Here is a 27,518-nt window from a genome sequence, read left to right on the forward strand (position 1 = left end):
GAAGGGAGCGGCGGGGCCGGGCCCGGCGCGCACAGCGCCTCATCAGCCGGCGCCGCGAGGGGCGGTGCGCGGCGGCCGCGGGGGAGGGCCGGGCCGGAGAGCGGGGCCCCGGAGCGCTCCCGAGCGGGGATCCCGCGGAACGGGGGCTGGGGTTTCCTCATGGTCCGGCACGATTCGTGCGAGGGGGCGGCTCGGCTTCACAGTGGATTTTTGCCCTCTCGTGGCATGTTCTCGATAGGTGGTCGTACTTCTCTCGGGGGTTTATCGCAGACTTAGGCAGCCCTAGTCTGCATACTGAAAACTTAATTTGCATATTGAAGATTAAAATGTAACTTATTTAGGAAAAATAAAACTTTATTGCAAAGGCATGTTATTTTCTACGAGAAAGCTGTAACAATTTCAGGATGAAATTACAGAAAGAAATAAAAATATGGCAAATGAAAAAAAAAACCACAAAACAACCGAATGACTGTGGTTACATTCTGTCAGGAAAATTCACAACAGAATACAGGGTCATCACTGTAATATCAGAAGTAGATTTATGGTCAGCAAAAGCACCGCATGGAAAAGAACTGGTTGGAGTTTGCTGACAATTATTGTATTGTTAGTCTGAAGAGCATTGAACATGCACTGGATTTTAATTTCAGGTGACAGACATTTTTTGTTTCTTTCCCTGCTCCTGAAGTGTAAAGCATAGATTTTAAGTAATTCATTTAAATGCATGAGAACAAGACACGTTATGACAATATGTATAACAACGTTTGCTTTTCCATACATTCTTAAGTGGAGTTACACTGTTATATGAGTAGAACATGATGTGGAGTTACACTGTTAGATGAGTAGAACATGATGTAGAAGGAGTTGGGCCTGTTCTCTAGGAGTCCACTGCACTTCCCACCTCACAGCTTTTTCCATGAAGTGGTGCAGAGACAAATACCATGTTTTATTAAGGACAGCAGCACTCAGAAACAATGAATGAGGAAAATTGCACCCAAATTGATTTATCTTGTAAAAATACATATTTTTAACATTAAACCACAATATTATTTAAAGAATCAAAGTGGTAATTAATTTTCAGCTTCATTTATTTTGGCAAGGCTCTTGGACAATGAACAGATTTTTAGTTCTTTGAACTCCATAGCTTCTCCACATTCATGTAGTTTCTATATATTATTCTGTACATACACATTAAGTGGGTACTTCTGGGATATATGAAGTTGTCTTGAATTTTATGGAAAGACAGGATTGGGCCCATAATATCTTCAAAGTTCTGGGTAGATACTACTCATAAATATTCTCATCTGGGATTTCAAATCTTCCAAGGTAGGAAGTGCCCCCAGAGAAGTGCTCATTTCTACATGTTGAGCATGCATATGATCAGATACACTATGTGAAGCATAATAAAAATGCATAAATAAAGTAGACCACATATATCAAATTGCACATTTTTGAAATTAGTTTATGAAGTACAAGGGAAAGCTGAAAAGGTCTAAGTGATAAACTTACCTATTGTTAGCCCCAGGGTGGGCTTTGTAATAGTACATTTCAAATATGTATGCCTGCATTTAACCTGTTTTTCTCCAGGCAAAATATCCAAGGGCAAATATTCCATGCATTGACCTATCAGTATTTTAGCAGTGCCTAAACTCAGACAACCTGTGCAGCTGAAAGTTTAATTTAGCCTCACATTTGTTTCATTAAGTTTAGTTCATGCATGGCAATACTTCAGTTCATTCTGAACTGAAAATTCTATTTTTTCACAGGTCACAACACAGTCATTGGTGAGAATGTTATCTGGTCATTTAACTTGTGCAGCTACAGTATCCACAATGATGCTTCATAGGCCTGCTGTGAGAGAAATCTCTTGCACAATTACTGCAGAGTGTGCTCCATTCTGGAACTGATTCAAACCAAGAAATTACAATACTTATCAGCCCAGTCATCCCCTTTAACTTCATGTATACAGTGCATTCTACAGGGTCTTTCAGAGCTACTGTGACCTCCCTAGGAATCCACTCCAACAAATCTTTAATCCTGTCCTTACCTAAACAGTCCCATGATTCTTATTCAGTAATATTTTTGGAGTGGTTTGAAATTTGGGGGCCATCACGCAGTTCATTATCAGTATGAAAATGTGTTGCAATACATGCATATTAATACTACTGAAAAGCATTTTCACAGCAATCACTCAATATGGAGGATTTAAAAATCTGTTTCCTTCTCACCTCCCGAAGAGAATTATATTTAGTAAAAGCTAAGTGACATGCCACAATATAATTATTTGTGTACAGTAACTCTGTCTGAATTATACATGTTCATAGAACAATTACAAATGACAAGTATTACATTTTCTACTTGTGGAATTATGCTGCACTTCAAGTTCTTCTATCTCAAAGCCACTCAGAATTTTCTGGGAGGGGAAGGTGGTGGTACCACAGAGGCCCCTGTGGACAGTTTTCAGGGCAGCATCTAAGACACCTTTGTAGCCTGGGTTTGTTTGCTGCCTATCCATGTGCAGGCTATTGCACCATCTTTCTGGAGCTGTGGCTCAGGGCACAGTCTGAGTCAAAGCACCAGTAAATTTAGAACAATGAAGCAAGAGGGTGGTAAAAAATAGGAACTTTTTCTGCTTTATTGAGTCTACTTTATACTAAAATTGTAACGGTTCTCTAGACTGTTACAATCATAATTTTCCATCTATCTTTTAAATTTTTAAAATAATTTTAGTGCTCCTGAGAAACCAAAGTGGCTCATGGTGTCTTGAAGAAGATAGGTTAGTAGGGACTATTGCAAAGGCACCCTCACAAATTTCTGCTTCACTCATAATCCTGCTAACCTTGTAGATCCAACCCAGAGAGGGTAGAGGCCACTGTATCCATTCTTAATGGTATATTCCATATACTTTTCTCAAAAATACTCACTCCTTGGGACCCATGAACTGGACGAATCCTTGCCAAAATTATGGTCCTTCCTAAGAAAGCAACTTTTCCATCCATTTAGCCAGTTCTAGTCATTTCAATACTGTTTCATCATACATCACTTTTACTTGATTTCAGATAGACTTAACAATTAACACAGTTATGAAGAAATTTATCTGTCAGATTAATATTTTCCAGACTATCTAAAAGCACTATTACCCTTAATCTGTTTACTTCCAGAGGCTGCAATAAAATATTCATCTAGCAGCTAATAATTTTTCTTCACAGACTAATAGCATCCCATATACTTTAACATTTCTCACTTCTTTGCCTTGTGGTATTGGATAATTCCTGTTTTAAAAACATTTCATACACAGACACTTAGCCTTTGCTGCCCCTTAACTTTAGCCTCACAGCTGATGAAGTTCTCTTTTTCAATGCTATATAACATCATCAAAGATATATGTACTTCTTAATATGTTCTAGATAATTCTGTGAAAGTAAATGCCAAATATACATTTTTTCTTTTGAGATAACTTTATAGTTTCAAAGATTTGTGATAAACATGGTGTCTTTCTAAATAAAGAAGACATTTGGTTTGATTAAATATTTTACCTTAGCTTTCTAAAATACCCCAAAGTCCAAATTTTCAAAAACTGAAACAGCACATACTCACTGCAGATATTAGTCTCTTTTGAGAATAATGATATTTATAGCATTTGGGGTTTTTTTTTATTTTTTTCACAGACATGTTAGTTGCTGGTATTGTAGACTGACATGTTTATTCAGGTTTATACATAAATCATCTATCCAAAACAAAGGCTGAAGAGCCAAGAAGCTGTTCCTGTCACAACAGTTCACTTGACCAAAATTGTTTTGTGTAGATTTGTTAGTACATGATATCTTCTGCTGTAACATTCACTTCTTCTGTTTTAGTCTTAATTTTAGGGAAATGAATCCCACTAATGGCTATTAGCAGCAAATTCACTGCATGTGCTGTGGCACTTGCCACACAAATCCAAAAACAGTCTTCAAAGCGTTCTTCTAAGATAACAAAACGAAAGACATTTTCCCGAAAATTGGCAATTCTTTCTGTGAGGTGATGAAGTTTTACAGCAGCCATGAAGCTGGTGACTCCAAGTACTACAAACCCACCTGCAACAAAATGAAATAAGTATTCACCATTATCAAATCAAAACAAGACAGATATTTTGGTCATGCTTCAAAAGACTTACTGAATACATCACTGAGCACTATACAGAGTAGGGATAGACAAAGGCATGGTTTAAACACCTTCAGAATGCTTAGGCTTTATTGTGTGGACAAACGTATTTTTATCCATGACACAAAGCCTCAAGGCTGGCATTCACAGCTCCTGTTAAATGTTAAACTAGACACAATAAGCCAAGATACCACCTGAAAGTTCTGTTTTGATAGGTGTGAATTAACTGCCAACTTCACTGTATTCACAATATTTAAATCAAAGAGGTATTCAGTAAAGCAAAAGAAGGAACTTGTATCATTTTCTGTGAATGTGACTAGAGAAAAACACTGGAAAATTACTTTACCTGCAAGGAAGTTCCAAAGGCATGCTCCTGCTGGACCGTTAATAGCCCGGTAAGGAACTTTTATTGCGTTAAGAATGCAGAATCCAAAACTGACCAGAGAAAAGAAAATGGCCACACAGAGGAACATTATGATCATCACATGCAGGCCTGTATTCAACTTTTTCACCATGTGTGGGAAAACTGTCAAGAAAAAATAAATCGTCTATTCAGTGTATTGGTTTTCTTGATGATGGTAAACATCACACTGTGCTGGTGCTTCAAATTCAACTTATATTTAAGGAAGACTGTTTTTTTTATGGAGATTTGATATTCAGCTAGTTGCATACATCTCAGTTCCTGATGCTTTATTTTTCAGTGCATCAAACCAGGGATATTCTGCTACAGGAATAATCCTCTAAACAGGATCTGTGAAAAAGGATTCAGGCTGAAGTCCTGCTTATTTATCTAGCAGTGTTAATGTCTTTATCTCTGGTGCTGTATTGTCTGCTGCATACTTTCCTGTCTCTTTTTCACCTCTGTTCTCAATACCAAACTCCTGGTTTTGAGCTTCTCATTCCTGTCTCATGCTTTTTATCTCATCCATTTGAAGTCTGATAGTCTCAGTTTCCTTGTTCCCTAGCTGCCTAAAATAGTATCACCTTTTTCTGTGTTTATTTTCTCATGTTCTTCTTCTTTTTTTTCTAATCCTCTCTTTACTGCTGGCTCCAGTGAGATCTGCCCTGATTTCATATGTCCTAATCCCACAGGTTTGCCCTTTAAGATTCCCTTCTTGGTTTCTCATCTAGTGTTTATGGCCCTTTTGTGCTTTTCTGGGCATCTGGCAGTGTTTTAGCCCACAGATGTAGGAAGCTTGTAAACTATTGCAGTCAGGCCTTTAGGTGAAACACTCCCATGGTTTGCTATAGGCACAAGCTCTCCCTCAGCAGCCTGACACTCACTTGTCTCTTGAGAACAGTAATTTTCTTGGTTCTGTCTTCACAGACACAGCTCCTTTGTTGGAGGGCCAGATTGGCAGGAGCAGCAGGAAATGTACACCTGAGTGTTTAGTTTATCCTGCAGCCCTCTAGTAGCAGAATCAGAAGAAATGTGAGTAGGGAATTGTAGGTGATGTTGACTGACAAGAAAGAGAGAAGCTGATTGAGAGGAACCCTAAAATACAAGGTGATCAAGAGGAGACCTCCAGCTAGCATAGCACTGCACACTCATCCATGTTCTGAAAAACTCACTGCCCAATTACTAAAAAGTTATTACAAAGAAGGTATACTATGTTATAAACAAATAAATAAATTCCTACCTGTGCTGCATAACTGACAAAAGCCCTGAAGTTCAAACAAGCCACCTAAACAGTAGGCAGCAATAGTTGGTAGATGTCACTATGAACTTCAAGCATATAATTTGATCATGACAGGACAGAATTATAGTAGATCCTGTAGAAAAAAATCATACTGTACAAATCTCACACAAAAAAATGATGTGATTCAACAGATCTACCCTTTCAGCAGCTCATTCTGGGGTTGTATTTGGGCTTGGTGCACAGAAGAGCTGCAGAAGACTCTGTCAACAAGAAATGAGGGGAGTAATGAGGATCAGAAGTACGTATGAGAAATGGGAATCCAAAACCTAGGTTGCTTTCTGACTGGAAAATAACTGGCAGAGTAACAACGAAGCACATGGAATTAAGGCTCCTTACAAACCATCAGAGATTTTAGGGTAGTTGTAAGGATTATTTGGTCTCTTTTCTGAGTCTGGCAGCCAAATCTCAATGACTTGCTCAGTGAGTCTGGCTTAGTACACAGAAATAAGAATCCATGAGAAGGATATTGCCTTGGAGACTCCAGACAAAAGCCAGCAGTTTGCTATGCACAGGCAAAACACGTGGCTTCCCCAGCTTGTTCCAGGGCTTGACTCAATTGTCAAAACAGAAGCATCTTATGCCAGCTTAGGTGCTTTAGGACCATCATAACAAACCTGTGGTCTAACATACATGCTGCACTTAGGATGGGACATTTCCAGAAGCTGCAGCTGGAGGCCAGATGATACGTCTTGAGGAGTACAAAAGAGCAGTAGACACCTGTTACGGCAACAGAGTCACTGTCCCAGCTAAAAGAGAGTGTTCCAGCCATAAGTCTACTCTAGTGGATGTTAACAGAGTGAAAGGGGATGTGCCAATAACAGTAAATTTTTTCAATTTGAAATTCTGAAGTGTCAGAGGTACTGCAATACTGCGCCATATGATGTGTTAGCTTTGTCTTCATCTATGGTGCCAGTAAAGTCCATTTATATTATCACATTCCTCATGAAAAGTCTCACTGTTCTTGCACCCCAGTAAATTCAGAATGCTTGGAGATGAAGGGGGACATTCAAACCAAAAAAAAGTCAAGTCAAACCCAGAACCCCCAGTCCTGCTTACCAGTGTGCTAAAGTATCAGCTTTGTGTATTGTTGTTTGAAACCAGTATTGTGAAAATATCAAACTCAGTAGAGTTATTGAAATATTTAAAAGGGAAAATCTCTGGAACACTTGTTGACCAAAATGCATATTTGTGCCTACTGCACTTAATATTTTACGGTTCTACCAAAGAATTATTACTAGCTTCAGTGAGAGCTCTGTTTGTCTAAGGAGTGCCAGCTCACATCTTCCAATTGCATATCGATGTACTCCAGAGTGACTGTGGAACATTATGCCTCCCTCTCAGGTTGCACAGTAAAAAATCAGAAAGTTCATTAAATAGTCCAAAAAGTTGTACAGAGTTTTTCTCATTCTCTCTGCCAGGATGGAGTGAAAGAACTGGGGCTGGATGAGCATGACTGCTATGTCCATGTCATGAAGTTGTAGTTGCAGTCAGGGCTTGAGCAATAATTTGGTTACCAGTCCAAATTCATCCAGTTTAACAACTGGTCATGCTGATCTAAGTTGAGGTTGCTCTGGTTCTTTTCTACATTCCCTCTGAAGTCCCACAGTCACACCCGCCTTCAATTTTTATAGAAGTGCTTGTGTAGTTGTGTAGTCAGACACAATCCTTTGGGAAAACAAGTATTTATTTTTGTAGGCTAAATTTTTGGCCAGTTTAACTTCTGAAATACCTCACCTCAGCTACCAGAGCCATTGCAAAGGATGGGACAGGACAGCATTGCTGTGGGCCAGGGAGATGGTGAGACTGCAACAGCTTCAACTTGTATTGGTTTAAGTTTCAGTAAATCTGTACACTGAAATAAAAATTTTCAATGCAAATTACCATTTTCACTACAGAACAGGATAAGTGAAATTTGGAAATCGTCCAGAGTACAGCTCAGAGCTTTCAAGACCTCAAGAAAATCTTTTATGTTAGAAGGAATAAGTTTAGAAGAGTTTCTATATTTGCTAAAAGTTCAGCAATTTTTTTGTCTCCCAACTTAATGGAAAAGAAGGTAAGAATTTCTTCAACATGTTAATAATGTTAGCGATATGTGCTATGGTAGATATTTGCATTAGGACAGCCGGAGAAATACAGAAATGTGTCCAGCTAAATAAATCTCGGCTTCTTAAAGGGAAAAATCCTCAGAAGAGTTCAACAGAGAAGGTAAGGACAGAGGCAGAGGGGTGGCAGAACAAAACGTGACATAGGAAAAAGTCGGTCAAGGGGAATGTATGATTTACAGGGTCATCTCCAAATGAATTTCACCCCTTCACAAGGCTAAAAGGAAACTCTCCATCTAGCCCTAGGGATTTTTTTCCCCAGCTTGATTCCAGGATTACAGAATATAACTATAGCAGAAAGTATTAATGAAATGATAGAAATTTTATATTCACACTCCAAACGTCAAACCATAAAGACTACATATTTATTTAATAATACAAATTTGCATTCTACAAGTTCTGTAAACAAAAATAACAGAATGTTAAATTTGGACTAGATATTAGACTAAATATTCAACCAAAATTGTACTTACTTGTGAATTTGGAACGCCGCCCGCCCAAGCCACATTGGCGTATTTTGCCACCCCGAAAGAGACCGTAGTAAATTTCTCCAATGAACTTGACCAGCTCTGGATCTGTGGCATTGACCAAATCAGCCCCTGTTTTGCAAAGGATCTTTCCAGTCATCCACTTTGGGATCCCCATTGCAACAACAATCAAGATAAAAGACACAAAACTTATTAGGGAAGCCAAGGCAAATAATGTCTTTTTAAAGCAGCCAGGCATCCTAGTGCTTTCAAGGGATCATCTCCAAGCCCTCTCTGCAGCAGTCAGACGGATTTCCCATTTTTCATCATGCTCCAAAATCCACAGCTGAATACCAGGCATTTCAAGATACTTCTCTTTGTATTTTGGAGGTCCAGCAATTAACCTGTATGGTTAAAAATCAAGGCAAAAAATACATTTTGCTGCAACAACATCCCGAAATGGTTGCAAGTAAGGGCTTCATTACATTGTAGTGCGGTGATGCTTCTTTGTAGCAAGTAATCCTATCTCTATGGCCTGTCTAATATTTCCTCAGGGGTTTAATTGTCCTGCTCAAATGACATCAAGTTTCTTACTGCAACCTCATGTGAAGAAAATTTGGAGAAGAATCCAGTTTATTGGATTATTTTAAAAAGTGGGTAAATATCTGTGTGCAAGGGAAGAAGGATCAAAACAGTATAATTTGTCTGAAGGATTCTGCTGTCGCCTGAGCTGTGCTGAGCTTTCCGGCGCCTGCTTCCACCCAGCCTGTAAATGTCACTGCAGGCAGAGTTATCTGAGGGACAGAAAGGATGGGTCTGGAAGCTGCTGAATTACAGCGGGGCGCACGAAGCCCCTGGCAGCGGGGGGTGGCCTGGCCAGCCGTGCCGGAGATCGGGGCACTCCTGAGGGGTAACTCAAGCGACAGCTGCGATCCATGAGTACTAAAAAAAAACCGGCCGTAATTGTCCGCACTTCTACGGTTACTGCTACCCGAGCCCTGGCAGGACCTTCAGAGCCACTAATTAATTAATTAATTAATTAATTAACTAACTAACTAACAGCAGCAGGAGCCCTGGCGACTAGTGACAAGGCCCCTACCGTGGCTGGGCCGAGGCACTGGGATTTCCCCTCCCTCGCCTCCCCCGGCTCCGCACGGCCCGGGCGGGCAGCCCCGCCCCACCCCGCCCCGCCCCTCGCCTCGCCCCGCCCAGGGCCGGGCGCTGCCGCCCCTCGCCCGCCCCGTGAGGCGGCCTATCCGCGCCGTGAGAGCAGCGCCGGAGCAGCGGGCATGGCGGCGCGCAGGGTGCTGGTGTACGGCGGCAGAGGGGCGCTGGGCTCCCAGTGCGTGCGGTACTTCAAGTCCAAGAACTGGGTAAGCGCCGGGCCGGGAGGTGGCGAGGCGGGGAGCTCCGCGGGGGAGCGACCGTGCCCCGCCGGGCCGGGCCGTGGGCCGCTAACGCGCCTTTCCTCTCGCCGCCGCAGTGGGTGGCCAGCATCGACCTGGCGGAGAACGCGGATGCCAGCGCCAACGTGGTGGTGAGAGCGACCGACTCCTTCCCCGAGCAGGCCGAACAGGTGGGTCGGCGGCGGGCGCGGGGCGGCCAGTGCCGGCTGAGGCGGTGGAGCGGTGCAGCAGCCAACCATCCCTGGGGCTGCGCATCCCTTCGGCCAGGCGGTGCACGCAGCCTCCCCAGGTGTGCGCATCCTTTCGGCCGGGCGATGCCCTCAACCTCCCCAGGGTGTCCGTATCCCTTCAGCTGGGAGATGCACGCAGCCTCCCCAGGTGCGCGCATCCCTTTGGCCGAGTGATGCCCACAGCCTCCCCCGGGGGTGCGCGTCCCTTCGGCCGAGCGGTGCACGCAGCCTCCTCTGGGTGTGCGGATCCCTTCGGCCGGGCGATGCCCGCAGCCTTCCCCGGGTGTGCGCATCTCTTTCGCTGCCGCCCGCGGTATCAAGGTGGCTGCAGGGATGGGTCCGGCTCCACGCATGGAGCAGCAACCGTACCGTGAATCTCAAGGTCCTTCAGCTTCTGCTCATCCCTTCTTCTGAATTTTTTGTAATTCCTTTTAACTGAATATGCAGAAAGAGCTTGATCTGGGATATTGGAGGCTCAGCACATGAGGCAGTTTTGCTTTGTTTTTGTCTTGATTTTTAAAAGTCACAGACTGAACCAGGTGAGTTATAATGAAGATGGGTAAGGACACCTTAAAACGCTTATTTCAAATACCTAACTTAAAAATGGGTTGTGTGTAAGCAGATGGCACGCTCAAAGTGTATGAACCTAAACCCCAAGGGATTAAGGTATGATAAGCCCCTAGGGCAATGCACTGGTTTCCACAAACAGGAATGTGGGAGAATATAAGCCAGCCTAAAAAAGTGCTTTGCTTAATTCTCTACAGATAGCATTCATTTTTTACATTTTAAATTTCAAGCCAATTTCTGTTACTGATATACTGAATATCTACCCAATATGGGTTTTTTATATATACACAACTCCTAAAGCTTGGAAGAGTAACATAGAATGTTTACAATACAATTTTCAGTATGGTTTTGCAAAAACTTTTGGTTTTTCTTCACTTCTTGAGAGATAGATTGTTTGCTATTTGCTTTGACAGAGAAAATTTGTAGCCAACAAATTCATTACCAGCTGTGAGGTCTTACATTTGAAAGAGAACAAATTATAGATATCTTAAAGTATACAAGCTCAAATTTAGAGGCCAGACTCAAACTGATGGCTGTGGTCTAGACAGAAGCAATAAGGAGGCTAATCTTTAGTTGTTTTTCTTGCACTGTCATCAAAAGTGACAGTAGTAGTCCTTGTCAGACCTGGAGTTTCATTTCTTATCTTAAACGACACCATACTCTGAAAAGAACCTTTCTAAAGCAAGTCATAATTTTCGTTAGCAGTAGAGGTAAGGGTCAGGTGTTTCGGCCCTGATGATGATCACTTATTTCCAGTGACATCACACACTCTATGGCTTTCATTCCTCTGACTTTCATCTATAGTTATTTTTATACATAGTTGTTTTGAGTTCACGAATCATAAATACTGATTTTCTATAGCTGTTAAATTGCTGTGCCCTGTGTTACTCAGATACATAAGTAGGAAAAAGTAGCATTAAGGCATTCATGGTGTTTACCTCTTTACCTTATCAGTCCAGTGTTTTCAGTATGTTTTTGTTCTATGTGTTGAAGGTGACAGCAGAAGTTGGGAAACTTCTTGGTGAAGAAAAGGTGGATGCGATCCTGTGTGTAGCAGGAGGATGGGCTGGAGGCAGTGCCAAAGCCAAGTGTAAGCCTTTGGTACAGATATGATGGTGAAAACATGGATGGTGTCTGAGAGAAGTCCTTAAAAATCTTTCTTCCTGAGTCCATAAGAGGACAAAAGTGTAGAAGTACAAAATAGCTTAGTCATAGAGCTTCTTAGTGCTTCTCTGAATTTTTGCTTTCTGTTAAATTTGCACAGCACTTTGTTTCTTCAGTAATGTTTGTTGCACTAATTTTTATCTGAAAGTTTTGATGTGCTTTCTGAAGGAGCTCAGCATTGTTATCTATGAGCTGATTTTTGCTGAGATTACCTGTGTCAGGTAACGTATGAAAGACACATTGATGTTGTTTCCTAAGTCATTGCTTTATGCATAAACCTCAGTTGCTTCTGCAGCTCTCTGAGCTGTTACTGTGCAATGCAATATTGGAAGGCACTGCCTAATGATGCTACAGAAGAAACCCTTCTGATTGAAAAAAGGCTTTTAAACATGTAACATTCATAATGAAATTTGTACTTTGCCCACTGCTGTAGAGATACAAGAATAAAAATAGCCTTGTTTTTCTGTCTGGAATAAATCTGGTGAAATGTGTCCCTTCCTTCCCCCTTCTGGTTTGACTGTTACCGGCTCAAAGAGAAAAAAGATACAAAAGATATAAATGAATATTTTACTATGTAGAGGTAGAAAATGGCAGAAAGCATGTTTTCATAGTGCTGTTGCACTCTGTGTAACAGTGAGGAAATCAGAGTTTGTTGTCTTCCTTTGGCTAATTTCATTAATTCTCTTCCTGATCAGCTTTATACAAAAACTGTGATCTGATGTGGAAGCAGAGTGTTTGGACATCAACTATTTCCAGCCACCTTGCCACAAAACATCTGAAAGAAGGTGGCCTCTTGACTCTGACAGGAGCTCAAGCTGCTTTGTCTGGAACCCCAGGTAAAATGCTATGCACGACAGCTGCAGAGACACCAGCAGTCAGAGACAGTTGTTTATCTGAGCATTCTTGTTTGTGAGGCAATAGCTTCACACCACAGTTTCTTGTCATCTAGCACAGATGAGATCCTGCTGCTGAAATGTGTAAGGAAAATGTAATTTTACAGGTAGCAATATTGAATCTCTCAAAGCTGTAGTGCAAGCATGTAGAATCAGTATTTAAATAGTATTGGACATGCATTGGTGAAATGTGCTTGGCTAGTATATGATACAGAAAAATGTTTGGAAGACAGTGAAGACTAGAAGCACACAGCAATAGAAGTACAATGCTTAGACAAAGTTAAATTTCCTATTTGTGTTCTGAAAGACAGAGTCCTTAATTGACCAATCTTTCTGTTGGTGATGACTCAGCGGATTCTGATAACCATGCTTGTCCTGTTCATGTTCTGATTCCAGTCTGTCTTTGCCTCAAACATAGATAAGCTTGTTGACTGTTGGCTTTGTCCTCAGCTAGCTATTTAATAGGAACTTTATTGCATTTTTAATCTTACCCCTCAACCACGTTGGTCTGAAAAAATCTGGGAGCAATTTAAAATTAAAAAAAAAAAGTAGGCACTGACACACAAGCCCACAGGCAGCAAAAGGAAAGTTTGAGGCAAATACTCATATTTCCCAAGGCTTTATTAGTGTCATTTGAACAATATTTTTAAGACACATATATAATTTATGAATATTCCTGAAAGCTTTGCCTAAAACTGTTCAGGCAAAAATATTCTATATATTTTCTAGTTAATTATTAATCTTTTGTTTTTATAGTGGCATCTGTTATAGTAAAAGATAAAAGGTTTATTTTTGAGAATAAGCAGATGAATGTTTTACAGTGAACTGCTGACTGACTATACACAAATGAAAAAAAGTGAATTCTGGCAAATTTTCATGGTTTTTGTTTGGGTGGTCTTGGGAGGTAGAGACCACAACACAGGAATCAAAGTGATGAGCCTTTCTGTTTTGAACTAGCTGGTTTCAGCTGGTCTGGATTTTTCTAAAAGTCACAGCAGTGCTTTGGGCAAACACATGCAACTTATTAACATCAGGAAGAATTGGGAAAGAGTTGTTACTCAACTTTTGCAAATATGCCTTACTAGCCTTGTTATGACTGGGTGTTCTGGAAGAAAGATCTTTTTCTTGTTTGCTGTTAATGAGATTTTTCTTTTCCTATGAGAAAATCTTGCCTCACATAGTGCAAACCAAAGAACACTGAAAATTACATGAACAGTGACAGAAGCAGGGTGAGCATGATGTTTGAGAAATGTATCAGGCATGAAAAGGTTTCTAAGAAGAATTAGAATGTTTGGTTTAGTCAAGACAGGAGAGGAATGTCATACACATGTGAATATTTTTATCATAACAGTAAAATAAGTTAGCTAGTGCTGTCCGTGATTCCTCCTAAGAAAAATGGATGTTATATACTATGTTTAAGTACATTGTATATGTATTTCTACTGTGTTCAGAATACTTCTTTAGGAGTGTTGGAAAGGGGCTGAATAGCTGTATAGATGGCTAGGAAGGGAGGCATTCAGTTGTAGTAGACCTGTTTTCTTAGGTACTTTATCTGTGTCTGGACTTCTTGACAGATACATGCCTTGAGACATCTGAGACCTTTCATTGTCCAGATCTTGTTCCTGAGCAGTGTGCCTTATGCTCTGGTTCATACTGCTCTTACACTGCTAAATGCTGACTTGCCTAGAAAGCAGCAGTTTTTAGGAAAAAGCTTCCTTGTCCTGCACATTATTTATTAATTTTCTACCATGAGAGTTGGGTTTTTTGTAGCTTTCTCCACAGTGCCTGTCAGACCTGGGATGCTGACCAAGTGAATTCCAGATTTGAGAGAGAAGTGGGCTGTATCTCTTTGGGTCCAAACTCACAAATACCATAGTTATTTGATGAAAATTAATAGAAGAGTGCCTTATTAAAGTCTATGAGCATCTTGCTCTGTTAAATTTGTAAACTTAGCCCTGTAGATCACATCCTTCAGGGTGCGTTTGGATACTTTGACTAAACATGCTTGGCGTGGTAAGCTGCTTATTTCTGTAGTGCTAAGTTAACTGAGTTCTGTGATAGTTTCTGGATGTCTACTAAAGCCTTTTTATTAATATTATCTTTTTTTCTTTTAATATGTATGCTTTAATATGTTTTAAAAGTCTGATTCTTTTCTGGCTGTGGTAAGTAAGTATTCTTAATATTCATCAAACAGTCTTTAGTTTCCTGTCATGTTACTGCTGATGTTGAGGGCTGTTCTGATAGTGCTCTGATTTGCCTATTTTTAATTTTTAGGGATGATTGCCTATGGCATGGCCAAAGGAGCAGTGCATCAGCTTTGTCAGAGTCTGGCTGGTGCCAGCAGTGGGCTGCCATCTGGCTCTGCTGCAGTTGCCATTTTACCGTAAGTGGTTGCTTAGTTGTCTGTGCCTGTGTTGTTTAATTCAATTACTGCTGCAACCTAGAGCCACACAGATATGTTTGCTGTGTCCTATTCACAGCACACAAACAGCCTTTCAAACCTCCTCACAGAGAAAGGATGCATCTTGACTGGATGAACAAAGACTTACACAAGTCACCCTAAAAATGATTACATTCTTTTCTTTGCCTTTGCAAAACAGTAGTGGATGTTAGGATTAAAATTTGATTTACTTTTAACCAGTTTAACTGTAGCCATGCATTAACATGTGATTTCTTTATTTCAGGATAGACAGAACTGCAAAAACAAGATGAACTGTTCAGCAAAGTTTTAGACTTATCTCTGTGATAATAGTAAGGCAAAGGATTCCTTGACAGGTTTTCACTTGATTAAAGATATTCTTCCTAAGGTGCTGCATGCCTATGTTTGACTGGTAAAATTAGGTTGCTTTGAGGACCTGTAAACCAAAAAAAAATTTAGCTTGCATTTAGCTGCTTTCATGTTTTGTCAGGAAAGCTAGTAAAATGTGGATGGCCTAGTAGGTCTTAACTGTGTTTAATTTTATCAATTCTGTTGCAAAAATTAAAAGTATTTTTCTTGCCAGGTCCATATCTAGTTCAGGACTCAAAATGTAAGACTAGAGAGTTCTGTACAGAGATTTGATACACTACCTGAATTCTCTACTTTGGGTTTCCTCACACACACTCTTAAGACACTTCTTCAGGTCAGACAGGAATGGCTTTAAATGTGTTTGGATAACTGACATCACCTTCTAGAGAGCTTTATAGGCAGGCACACACCAAGATCACTGGATTTTTGTGCATGCTGCTCTTGTGTAGTTCTCATGTAAGATGCTGTTCTTAACTGAATTTTTGAGAGGGTTAATACCTTGGATTGTCAACAACATTTCAGTGAGGGAGTTCTGGAAAGTTAGCCCTTTCATGTCATTGTAGGTAGTGTAAATATGTCCTGTCAAACTCAAAACTTCCTGTATTTATGCACTTGGTCTCTTGAAAGCATGCATGTAGTGCAGGTGTGCTGGGCAGTATGTGTGAACAGGCTTATTGCTGCCATTCCCCATCTGCATGAGAGAGGTGGGAGGGGAGCTGCAAGCTGAGTGATGGCTCCAATGGGCACTTCCTCAGCTAGCCAGGAAGCTGGGGGGTCTTAGTTGGAGCCTTGGATATACATTGAAACTAATGACTATATAATGTTAACACATGGGGAGGATGCAAAGGAAATCCATATCACCTGGTGTAAAAGTCAAGGACATATTACAGCAGTGAATTGAAGCAGGTGGTGCTCATCAGAAACATGATATATAAATAAAAGGCTTGCTTATCTTTTTTAATCACAGGGTTACCTTAGATACACCAGCAAACAGGAAATCAATGCCTGATGCAGATTTCAGCTCCTGGACACCTTTAGAATTCATTGCAGAGTGAGTATCTGTGGGATAACTAAACTGTTGCTCCCTGTCCCTCTTGCTGCTGCATCTCAGTGCCTGTTCTGTTTAAATAGCTGTCTTGGATTTGGGTGGATTTTTTTTCCTCCATCATCTTATTGGGTATCTTTCTAAATCACATTGGGTTTAATTGCACAGGCTTCCTAACTGGAGAAAATTAGCCTAACTCCATCAACTTCAGCTTCTCTACATGAGTTATTCCAGCAAGGAAGATAGCCTTAAGCAGCTGGAAGCTGGAGAATTTCCTAAAGCCTGTAGACAAATTAAATTGCAGACAGCAGGTGCAGGAGACACCTGGCTTAAAGATAAATTGCAAATAAGCATTTCAACTTGGGTGGGATTCTTTTTCTTCTAAACACATTTTACTGCCCAGTTTTATGGCATGTTAGTTCAGTTCTATCAACTGGCAACATTTCTGCTCTTGTTGAGAAGAATTTAGTACAGATTTTTTTTACTATCCCCAAAAACTTGTCCTGAATGATGCTGCAAAATGCTGTAACTTCAACTGTAGCTTATGTAATGGCAGGCTGAGATTATCTGCCTTACTCTTCTCATTCCTCAGGGTTAGAGAAGATGCAGCATGAGTATTGCTTCTGCGGTGTGATGGGGAGTAGCAGAGTTTTTGTTGAGGGTGAACTCACATTTTAAAAGTCTTTTAGAACTGACAGTGGAATTGCATTTACCTATTGCTAATTGTTCAGAGAGTAGTTTAGTTCTGACATCAGATTTCCTTTTCTGTAATTTTTTTTAAGGTGGATGCCAGAGATGGAAATGGTTTTAGTTGTATCTGTTTAGTTTGGGCCTTTGCAGTTGTCTGATGAGCCTCTTTAAAACATGCCTCATCAATTGAATTTAGCTGGCCTGAAAGCGTTCAGAAAAAGATCCCTAATTCATTGTGCTCCAGGGACAGCTTAGCTAGATGTTGCAGTGTTGCAAATTCATTTTTTAAGTTGAACTTTTAAATAATTTATCCTTACAGGAGAATTCACTTGATTGGTTTGTTTTGTTTCTAATTCCCTAAAGTTTAACCCCAGTGCTTGGAAAACTGAAAATCTCACTGAGCAACATCAGCATCTGTTGGCAACATCTGCATCTTGGGAACAATGCAGGAAATCCTTTCCCATATGGCACTTGGATTTTGTGCCCTGGGAGCTCTTGTTGGATTGTGGGATGTTCCAACATGACAGTTGCTATGTGCTCTATTGGAAAGGCTGAAGGACCTGTAAAATACACTTCACTCTCTCTAGTCTATTTTGAGGAAGGAGATTATGTTGTCTTTTGATAAGGAGTCTCCTGGTCTGCTACCTAGAAGGTGTCCATTTTACTCAGCACTGTTTAGATGTCTTAAGGCTTTTTTCCCTCCCACTGAGACCACTTTCACAGTTAAATATCATAATATTATAATGGCCAGTGGCAGAGTAATGAGTTTAGCAACTCTATTCTAGTCATAAAACTGTATTTCTTTTATCTATATGCTATTAAGGCAACTAAAGTAGCTCCTTCTTCCCCTTTTCTAAATTTTTCAAGTGAGAAAAAACCTAATGACTCTGACATTTTAAGCTCCTGGCCTTTTCTTTTGAGGTATTTTGGAAATTGTGTGTGCTCTAACACCCCTTAGATTTCTCTGGGCCTTCTGTACAGTTCTGAGGGTCTGAATCCAGTGATCACATCACATTGACATCACTAGAGAGAGCAATAGGAAAAGAAGGAAAAGTAATAGGCTTGTATTTTATTCTTCCTGTCAATATACCTGATAGTAGTTGTAATTTTTTGTTCTCCCTCACCCTATTTTATCCATTTATTTTAAAACAGAACTTTCTATGACTGGATAACAGGAAAGGATAGACCCAGCTCTGGCAGTCTAATCAAGGTGATAACTACAGGTGGGAAGACTGAACTAGTTTCAGCAGCACATCTTTGATTTCAGTCACTTGAAGTGATGAAAATTCAGCAAAGGAGAAGATGTGGAAAATCTGTCCACCAGTATAATTTGGTCTTCTGTATCCAGTGTTTGTAGTTATTCCATTAATGGAACCAGATTTCAAGTAATGTTTGTGCTGTCAGTTGTGAGCTATCAGCATTTGTCTGCCAAATAATACCAGCTTGTCTCTAAATGAAGGTTGCAGGCTTTAAAGTCTGTAGATGTCCTAATTCTGAGCATTATATGGCAATTTACCTGTTTTCTCTGAAATGGGAATTGTGCTTAACTATGTCATGTGATTGCATACATAATGGTTGGGGTTTTTTTCTGTCAGTAAGTGTTTCTGGCAACTTACTGTGGATCTTTCAGCTTTCTGTCTTTTTCTGTCTGAGAATATAACCCCACCCCTGCATATTGTTGGCTGTAGCCATAGGGAACACCACAGTCATGTATCATGTCCTAGTCATGTAACACTTTTCTTGTGAATGTTCCACTTGAGTTAATGAAACTGAATAGAGATTACTCACTTCAGAAGGAATTCCTAATTTGCCTTACAGTTCATAAGATGCTCTCAGGCCTACAGTTGTAGGATGAAAGTCATTCTGTCAAATGAATAGTATGTCTTTCTCTTGGTCATGATTGTTCTTGACTTTTTCAAAAAGCAAAGTGCCGTAAAGTAGTTGAAAAAGCATACATGCACTTGAAAATGGAACTTTTTGTGCAAATAAATATATATATTGTTTTATGTACTGGGCTGTCTCCATTACTGTAATCCCAATATCTTGATAACATTTTAATTTAATTGAATATACAGTTCAGTTGTGGTAAAGGACTTAATTTTTTTACTTATTTAATCCTGATGGTGCATAAAATACATTTCAGTCTGTGCCATGCATAGAGGCAGGCCTTCAACTGGGACAAATGTTTTCTTAAATCCAGCCATGTTACATGGAAATACAGTTCAGATAAAGAGTGCAAGCATTACCTGTTCTGAGCATGGACTTACATGAAATCAGTTCTGTTGGATTTTTGGGAACATCTTGAAAGCAGTTAAATATGCAAAGTTGTGTGTATGTTCTCCCTCTGCACTTTCCTGTTTTTATTAACTTCAGGGTTGTGTTGAGGAAGGATTTACTGCCATGAGTCAGGAAACCTTTCCCCTCTTCCCACTGGAAAAGCTCACATGTGCCCATGTTAATTTTAACATAGAGTGATTGCCTGTTTTGCTATGACTGTCTTTACTTGTTTTGTTTTGCAGGATGCAAAGGTAGAGGGGAATTTTTCTGTCTTGTCAAACCAGGACTGTCAATTTGTAAATCTGCTTTTAAGTGAAAAGCTTGCAATGATGCTGCTGCACCAGCGCTTTGTACAGGCTCAGAGTACAGACAAAAACTGCAAGGGACTGGTTGGGAATGAAACTGTAGAGTGCTACTCAATTACTCTGGAAAAGGGAGAAGCTATCATACTACAAACTAACAGGATTTGAAGGCTTCTCTTTGCCAAGCTAGCTGAAGCAGTGAATAGTGTTGAAGCATAATTGTGAATGCAATACTTCTGGATTAACTCTCATCAGTTTGCAGGTATGAGCAGAAAAATACAAAAATGATATTGAATCTGGAGAGTGACAGTAGAGGTGAGTGTAGGACAATGAGCCTGGTGTCTGACAAATTGCTGCTAAGGTGAGAGATTTAACCTGAGGAGTTTGATGTTAAAGAGGCTTTTTGTGACTAGTTTCATCCTGCATCTCTCCAAACTTTTTTTCCTCAGCTGGCCCAGAGATCTGGTGGTGCTGCCATGAGGAGCAGAGATGTGTCTTTGTGTGAGGTGTTCCATATGGGTGAGCTCTCTGCAGTGCCCCAACACTACTAATGGAGACTTTAGTCCTGTTGAGAAGATTGTCACAGAATTATGGCATGGTTTGGGCTGCAAGGGAGCTCTGAAGATCTAGTCCACCCCCCTGTCAGGCAGGGATGTCTTACTGCTTATTACAGAAATAGGTACATGATGAATTTCCACTCCAGGGTTGATGAGAACTTCTGAATTGCTGATATTTTACATTTATATGGCATGATTACCATCACTGTACTACAGAAGTTAGAAGCTTACCTTTAATTTAGGGAATGCAATATTTATTAATTTCTTATATATAGTAAGCTGCTGAATTTATCATGTTTTTTACTTGGAACTGTACAGATGTTGTCACACAAAACAATTCATATGCAGAGAGCCTGTTTAGTAGGGCATTTTTCTATGCAATCTTCCTTCAAAGATGCATGCTACTGTTTACTAGGAAGGAAGTCAGGTGGGGTCTGGTGAAAAATAAAACCCAAATAATGCCAGATCAGTCCTGCTTACAATGCACCCACTTGCACTCAGCATTCTGGGTTTCACAGGTGTAATATTGTTTGAAAATAAACATTTCTAGAGCAGAGCCAATGCACCTTAGAGAAGATGATGGAATTGCATGGTCGGGCCATACACACAGTTCCAGTCTCCCCAAACAGGAATTGCTCTTGCACATGGCATCTGATGCAAAGGTGCAGAGACAAAACATGGCTTTGTCAGAAGGCCATGAGCTGGGACAGGCTGCTCTGTATGAAGGGGGTTTGTTCCTACAGATTTGGAGAAAATAGATTTTAGAGCACAAACAAAAGAGGCTTGTACAGATATTTATCAGTAGTATGGTTATAGAGCCAAAGACCTCTGAACAATGAGCAAGAGCCTGTTTTTGACATTCCAAGTGTTAAGTGGGTGTCTGGACTGTGGCTGTTGTTCTGCAGACCCTGACTGGTTCCAGGCCCCTTGCTTTGCAGAACCTTTTGTTCATTGCAGGACTGAGTCCAAAGTGTTTTCAGAGTTCACTGGGAAGTGAAATTCACATATTTTACCAACAGGTTTAATTTGTTTAGTTATATTTTCATGAGAAAATCAGTTTTCTATCAATTATCTAGTAAAAATTGCCACAAAATAAACATTTAGAATCATGCCCTGCTTCTAAGGAAAACAGAAAAGTTTCCAAATGCAATAATAGTGGAGTCATTCAGCATATCCAGTTCTACTGTAACCCAAAATTACACTTTGAAATATTTTGTTGAAACATGCTAAACAAGTGTGTTGCTGGTGTTTTAGTTTTGTTTTTTTTTTTTAATAGTGGAGTGAAAATTACTACCACATCAAGAACTAACATTTATTATCTTCTTCCCTGTATTGGCTCCCTGGAAGAAAACAGATGGAGACTGTAATAGCATGTGGAGATGCTTCAGACTAACCCTTGCAGTGTTGAACAAGGTGAGAAGTAGGCAGACATCTGAAAGGCATTGCAGAAGTCAATAGCAAATGTCACTTGAGATTTAGATCTGTTATTCTTGCACTTCCTGAAACACCATGTTCTGAAGGATTTGCTCTATAAATATGGCCGGTCTCAGCAGGGTCTGTGGGGGCTCTCGGGGTCTGATCACAGCCTCCCACGGCTGAGCAAGGCTGATCCTCGGGAATGCCAGCAGAGGGCAGAGACTTCCACCGGATTGGGGAGATTGCTGCTAAGGAATATCTTTTTATCAGTGAGGATTTTAACCATGCCACTGCCTCTGCTGCAAGGCTCATCCCCTTTTTTGCTTTATTGCTCACAGTCTGACCTTCCTGGCCTTTCTTATGCCAAGCACATGCAGCCAACTCTGTATAACAGTTTTAGAAACCACTGCATCAGCTTCAAGCAGAGCAAACCAAAAAACAGCAACAAACTCCAAGAAACACCACCACCACCAATACACATGCATACACATGCACAAAAAAACCCCAACAACAACAAAAATGCCAAGGCTGTGAAGGGAGTCCCACATCAGGGTCTACAGTTGCTGTTGGCATGTTATCAGCAAGTGGAATGACAAACAATATTCTGCAACACAGCTTTAAGGGACTGGACATGGTATGAATAGAAACAGGTTATTTAACTGCTGTACTGCACATAAGAGTATAAGAATTTCCTAACCCAAGCAAAAAAGCCAGTAACTGTTCAGACTGGACTGGTATTAACAAAGAGGTGAAATTTGGAGACATAAAAATTAATTACTATGGGGTTTGGAGTATTAAAGTTTTAGCTTCTTTGCCTGGGAAATGAAGGAATGTATAATATTTTTTAAAATAGCTATTTAGGAGGGAACAAAAAGTAGCAAGCCACATAGTGATTTCTATAGTTTAATATTCATTATCCAGTGCCCTCTGTAGATAGGAACTACACCATTATTCTTCATATTTTCTTTGTATGAACTTCCTCTTAAGCACTTTCTAAGTACATACTAGGATGTTCTTACAAATGGAAGGCATAGGAAATCTTTAAGATTGAAGCCCCTGGTTTCTGCTCTTGCTTTGGTTACTTGTCTGGTGGAAGACTTTGAATACATCTCTGCACCTGTGCCTCATATCCCAAATTAATATCAGACCATTTTATAGTGCGTTGAGATTTACTGATGCATCAGAACATATGAATAAAACACAGTTATCTCAATGGGTACAATAATTAGAACTCAAAATACCTCTTTTGTTCATTGAACTTAATGTAAAATTGTGACCACAAGCAGCAGTCATATCCCTTGGTTACCACCAGTCATATTTGGTGATTTGCAAAAGAAGTACTGTGTCAAAGACTGCCTCAGCCTGGTAGTTTGGACATCACTTACCTGTGTATCTGGTAGTATGCAGTGATATTTTCTCTCCAGTACAACAGGCATTAATTTTTCATGACTATCACAGCTGGAATTTTAAAATACTTTTGATTTTAATTTTGAACAAACCAATTACTCTTTCTGTCAATGGATCCTTACATCTCAGTGACACAGGGCTGAGATAATAAAGAAATGGGCCTCATAGTAAATTCTGGATTAATATGAGTTAGTGTGATGTTTAGCTTGTTATTTGAGACCATACACAAATATCACCTGAAAGAAAAGGGTTTCTTAGGCCCCAGAAAGATATTTTTTCCAGTTGTTGAGATCCTTGACATCCAAAAGCTCAGATGTCCAGATTTTTTTCCACCCTCCAGTAGAACAATGACCAGACTCCTAAATTGCCAGCTTCTAGTTTTAAAAATCTGTGAATCATATCCTGAGCAGCTGGGCATAGCTATGTATGCCCTAAGTGCCTCATCCCTACATGGTTGCCCTAATCAAAAAAATCAGTCCATAATCCAGCAGGGATTAATGACCTACTTTATCCACATTACCTGATAAATAGCTTTAACATGACTAAATTTTGTGAATAACACACTTTTTTTTTTTCCTTACAGCCCCCCAAAAATTTCCTGTTTGCAAATTCAGGCCTCTCCTCTACCAAAGTGTTACCCTGCAAGCCTTTATACCATCTGTATAGTTAGCATGTAGGAAACCATGCTATTAACAACATGAGGCCACACAAATGTGTAAAAACATGTATCCTCCCCCTTCCCCAATCTCAGCTTCCCTTGTTTTTCCCCTATGGAGTAGTCTCTCAGACCAAATTTGCTCTGAGAGGTGTCAGGCAGTGTAGGAGGTTGAGGTTCTGTGCTTCTAATGGTTTTCTCCTCCACTTTTCCTGCTGGTTTTCCTGCTGCTCTGTGCCCTGGTGCCCCTGTTCTCACCACCTCACCAGGAGTGGGTTGAAGGCTCATCTGATGGGATCACAGCCATGCACCATGTTCCTGCTGCAGAGGGGGTTTGTCTTCATCCTGCTGGTAGAGAAGAGTCATGCTTAGCATATACATGTCTTGAGTGCTGTAGATAAAGACATGGACATCATGTACAGCATAAAGGGAGTGGGGAGGACAGGTTATTAATGAGGTAGGAGCTGTTTAGCTGGCACGCAGTCATGTATGCACTTAAACACTTTATCTTGGTGGTTATTAGGAAGGGCCAAGTGGTATTTGCCTGTATAGACAGAAGATGGTATTAAATACTGTTTGAAGGGGCACGGACAATTTCCCAGCTGAGGGCTGCTTGCTGGGCACTGGGTACAGCAGGCACCTGGGCAGCACTGCAGTGTACCCAGGCATGTGGCTTCTGCAGCCCCTGCTACACCAGGGCTGAACAAATAGGTGTACTCAAAGTAACAGAGGTGGATAACAGTAGAGAGCAAGAGTTCAATTTTCAGACAATGTAATAGTTAACTTTTTCATGAGGATACAATACCTTTTGAAAGACTGTTTAAAACTGGAACAAAACAGGAATTGTCGTTCTTGAAGTGTCCACTAGTCATTTCCAGTGGGGGCTGAGTTTTCAAATTAACATTTTCTCCTTAACTCTTGGACTGAGTAACTCACCCAAACCACTGGATTTCAAATAAACACCTCTGGTTTGTCTAACTTCTGTTTCACAATTGTTAAATTGTTAAAGTCAATACTTTCTGTTCAGGAAAAGATATTAGATGCATGTGCTATTACATACACCTAATTTGTTATAACAAAATTTCTTGGGAAAATACCTTCAGTATTAAGACTTCTAAAAGCTGTAGCAAATTTGAGTTACATTCCATTTAATGCATTAATTTCACCTTAACTATAGTCAACAGGGAACCGATGAAGACAGAGCAACTCCTTTGTGTATGACCGCATTATGTGGATTTCATGCAGAGACTCTGACTGCAGCTGAACATGACATAATTAAGAAAATTCCTAATGTTAGGGTTTTTTTCCTGTAATACTTTTTCGCTGAGGGTGGCATTTACAGGGTAATTTTGAAGTTCAGCAGGAAAAAAGAAGGATTGATCTTAAGTAGTTTTGTTCCACTTACTCATTGTTAAACTTATTATTCTTTGTTCTATTCGTTTTTTGAGATCTCAATCAAAACCACTTTATGTGAGGCATGATTCCAGCCACTGTGATTATAGGTTTCTTTGGATTGCTGAGCAAAGTGGAAGTGTTAACAAGAGAGGGTCTCTGATGTGGGTGAAGTTACACTAGAGCTTTAGAGCACAGTCTGTTCTGATGGAGAACAAGTGGGAACAGCACTGGAGCATGATGGTGATACTGAAGACTAGGATAAAATGGATAAGTGAAATAAGAACAAACACAGACATGAGAAAGAAGGGGTTTTTCTTCAAATTGAAGGTAAGAATACAAGCCCAGAACACCAGTATATGGCAAGAAGTGGAGCCGTGCAATGCCCCTGTTATCATGTTGAATAAGAAAACAAACCTAAGGTTGTACCAGCACTAGTTTGCAGTGTTTGGTGTGAAGATATCAACAGCACACTGAAGGACCAATGTTCTAGGTAAAGAAGGAAATCATGGATATATGTCCAAGAGGGGAAAAAACACATGAAAGAGGTAAATTTGAGTTAAGAATTAGCTAAAATAAGCATAAATTTTAGCAAAGTATTTTCTTCTGTTTCTTGATTCTTTGTGTTCAGGGAACCAAGATTCCATGTGTTCTTTATGCAGTCATTAAAAATATCAACTAACTTGGTCCATGTCCAATACAGTTGAAATTACTAGCCAGGTGATAGAAAAAATGCACCTATTCCGGCAGAAAAGATGAAATTTTAACTCCTGATTTGTATTTCCTGAACAAACAAGGTTATCCTGTATTGCTACCCTCCGGGAAAAACCCTCTGCAAGAGTGTTAGGTGGATAAGAAAGTGGTTGTATGGTCACATCCAGAGGGAAAAGAGAAGGCATTTTCAGCTAATTGTGCCCTTCTGGCCCCTAAAGGGAGTCAACAAAAACGGTGCAGAGAGACTATTTACAAGAGCATGTGAGGATAGGGCAAGGCTGAATGGTTTCAAACTTTAAGAGTAGGTTTTGGTATTAATAGAAATTCTTTAGGATGATGATACCGAAGTACTGCAACAGGTCACCCAGAGAAGCTGTGGGTGCTCCATCCTTGGAACATTCAAGGCCAGATTGGATGAAGCTCTGATCTGCTTGGTCTAGTGAAGGATGTCCCTGCCCATGGCAGGGGGGTTAGAACTTTGTGGTCTTAAAAGTCCCTTCTAATCCTGGCCATTCTATGATTCTCCTTGTGGTAATGCAGAGCTCCCACAGTGTCATGAATTACACTGTCTGTTTTCCAGAACAGCCCACTGTTCTACTGGGAGCCTTCTCCAACCATACAAAATTAATATTAAAAGACTATCAAGTATTTATTGGTGGCATAAGTTGTGATTTGGAAAAAAACATATAATGTGGTTTCACTGAACCTGGGAAAACAAATAGGTTTCCATTCTAAATCCTTCTGCTTGTACCAGGAGATGGAACACTTGGAACACCACTGCAGAAATTAAAAATGTGGTTCTTTTCATTGTCAGCTTCTCACTTCAAGAAATTACAATTACTAAGTCTCCCTTACAGTAATTGACAGAGAAGATAATGCCCAAGTTTGGGACATTTTATTTTAAGGAGTGTAAAAGATGAAGTTCAGTCTTCTTTCAGTTCTTTCCATTTTTCAGAAGACATTCAGATAACTTGTCATAACCAGTATGAAATATCACATGGGGTAAGACTGAATGTAGCTATCAATGCTTCAGTGCTTGCATTGGTCATGAAACTGGCATTTAGAGTTCTCAGTGCCCTGAGAACTGAATGTTCCCCACTGCTTCTAACTTAATAATCTGAAGTTATAAAATGTTTCATGGCAAGTGAAGTGAAAATGAAACTACGAAATGTCCAGTATGTTGCTACTCACAATCGATCTTACCCTGTCAAGAGCCCAATCAATCTATGGAGCTCTTTGGAGCTAGTATTCAAAAGCCAACTTGTCTTCCATTCACTGAAAAATGAGTGTTGGTAAATCAAACATTTCACTTGCATTTTGGCTAGTTGGATGTTTTTTGTCAAGAGAACAGGTGTAAGATAGAAAAAGTTGATCTTACAAGTTGATCTTTCAAATCAGATTCTAAGTGTTAAAGTCCCATCTGTGATTCTTTTTAGCCAGTGGCATTAACTTTAGGCATGCTAAAGTCAAACATCTTCAAAACCATACACTTCTACCTGTACAAAGTCATGAAGTCCCTACAGACCCTGAACATGGTTTGGTGACATCCATTGTCACCCAATCAAGCCAGATGTTTCCAGCTGGAATACAGACTAGTTTTAGATTA

At 40.2% G+C, this 27,518-nt stretch overlaps 2 protein-coding genes across 2 annotated transcripts; one reads left to right on the forward strand and one right to left on the reverse strand.

The window, feature by feature from the left end:
- Positions 1-3,719: 3,719 nt before the first annotated feature.
- On the reverse strand, positions 3,720-8,764 carry CLRN2 (clarin 2). The gene is made up of 3 exons (XM_066549183.1): positions 8,416-8,764; positions 4,487-4,666; positions 3,720-4,073 (listed from the first exon to the last, which is right to left on the reverse strand). Exons 1-3 carry the CDS (start codon positions 8,666-8,668, stop codon positions 3,808-3,810), a joined length of 699 nt encoding a protein of 232 aa, XP_066405280.1. The 5' UTR covers positions 8,669-8,764; the 3' UTR covers positions 3,720-3,807.
- An 872-nt stretch (positions 8,765-9,636) lies between these two features.
- QDPR (quinoid dihydropteridine reductase) lies at positions 9,637-19,202 on the forward strand. The gene is made up of 7 exons (XM_066548581.1): positions 9,637-9,782; positions 9,893-9,985; positions 11,606-11,702; positions 12,472-12,612; positions 14,944-15,052; positions 16,425-16,508; positions 18,345-19,202. Exons 1-7 carry the CDS (start codon positions 9,699-9,701, stop codon positions 18,451-18,453), a joined length of 717 nt encoding a protein of 238 aa, XP_066404678.1. The 5' UTR covers positions 9,637-9,698; the 3' UTR covers positions 18,454-19,202.
- The last annotated feature ends 8,316 nt before the right edge of the window (positions 19,203-27,518 follow it).

Source organism: Molothrus aeneus, chromosome 4 (genome assembly GCF_037042795.1).
Source record: "Molothrus aeneus isolate 106 chromosome 4, BPBGC_Maene_1.0, whole genome shotgun sequence".
Lineage (NCBI taxonomy): Eukaryota > Metazoa > Chordata > Aves > Passeriformes > Icteridae > Molothrus > Molothrus aeneus.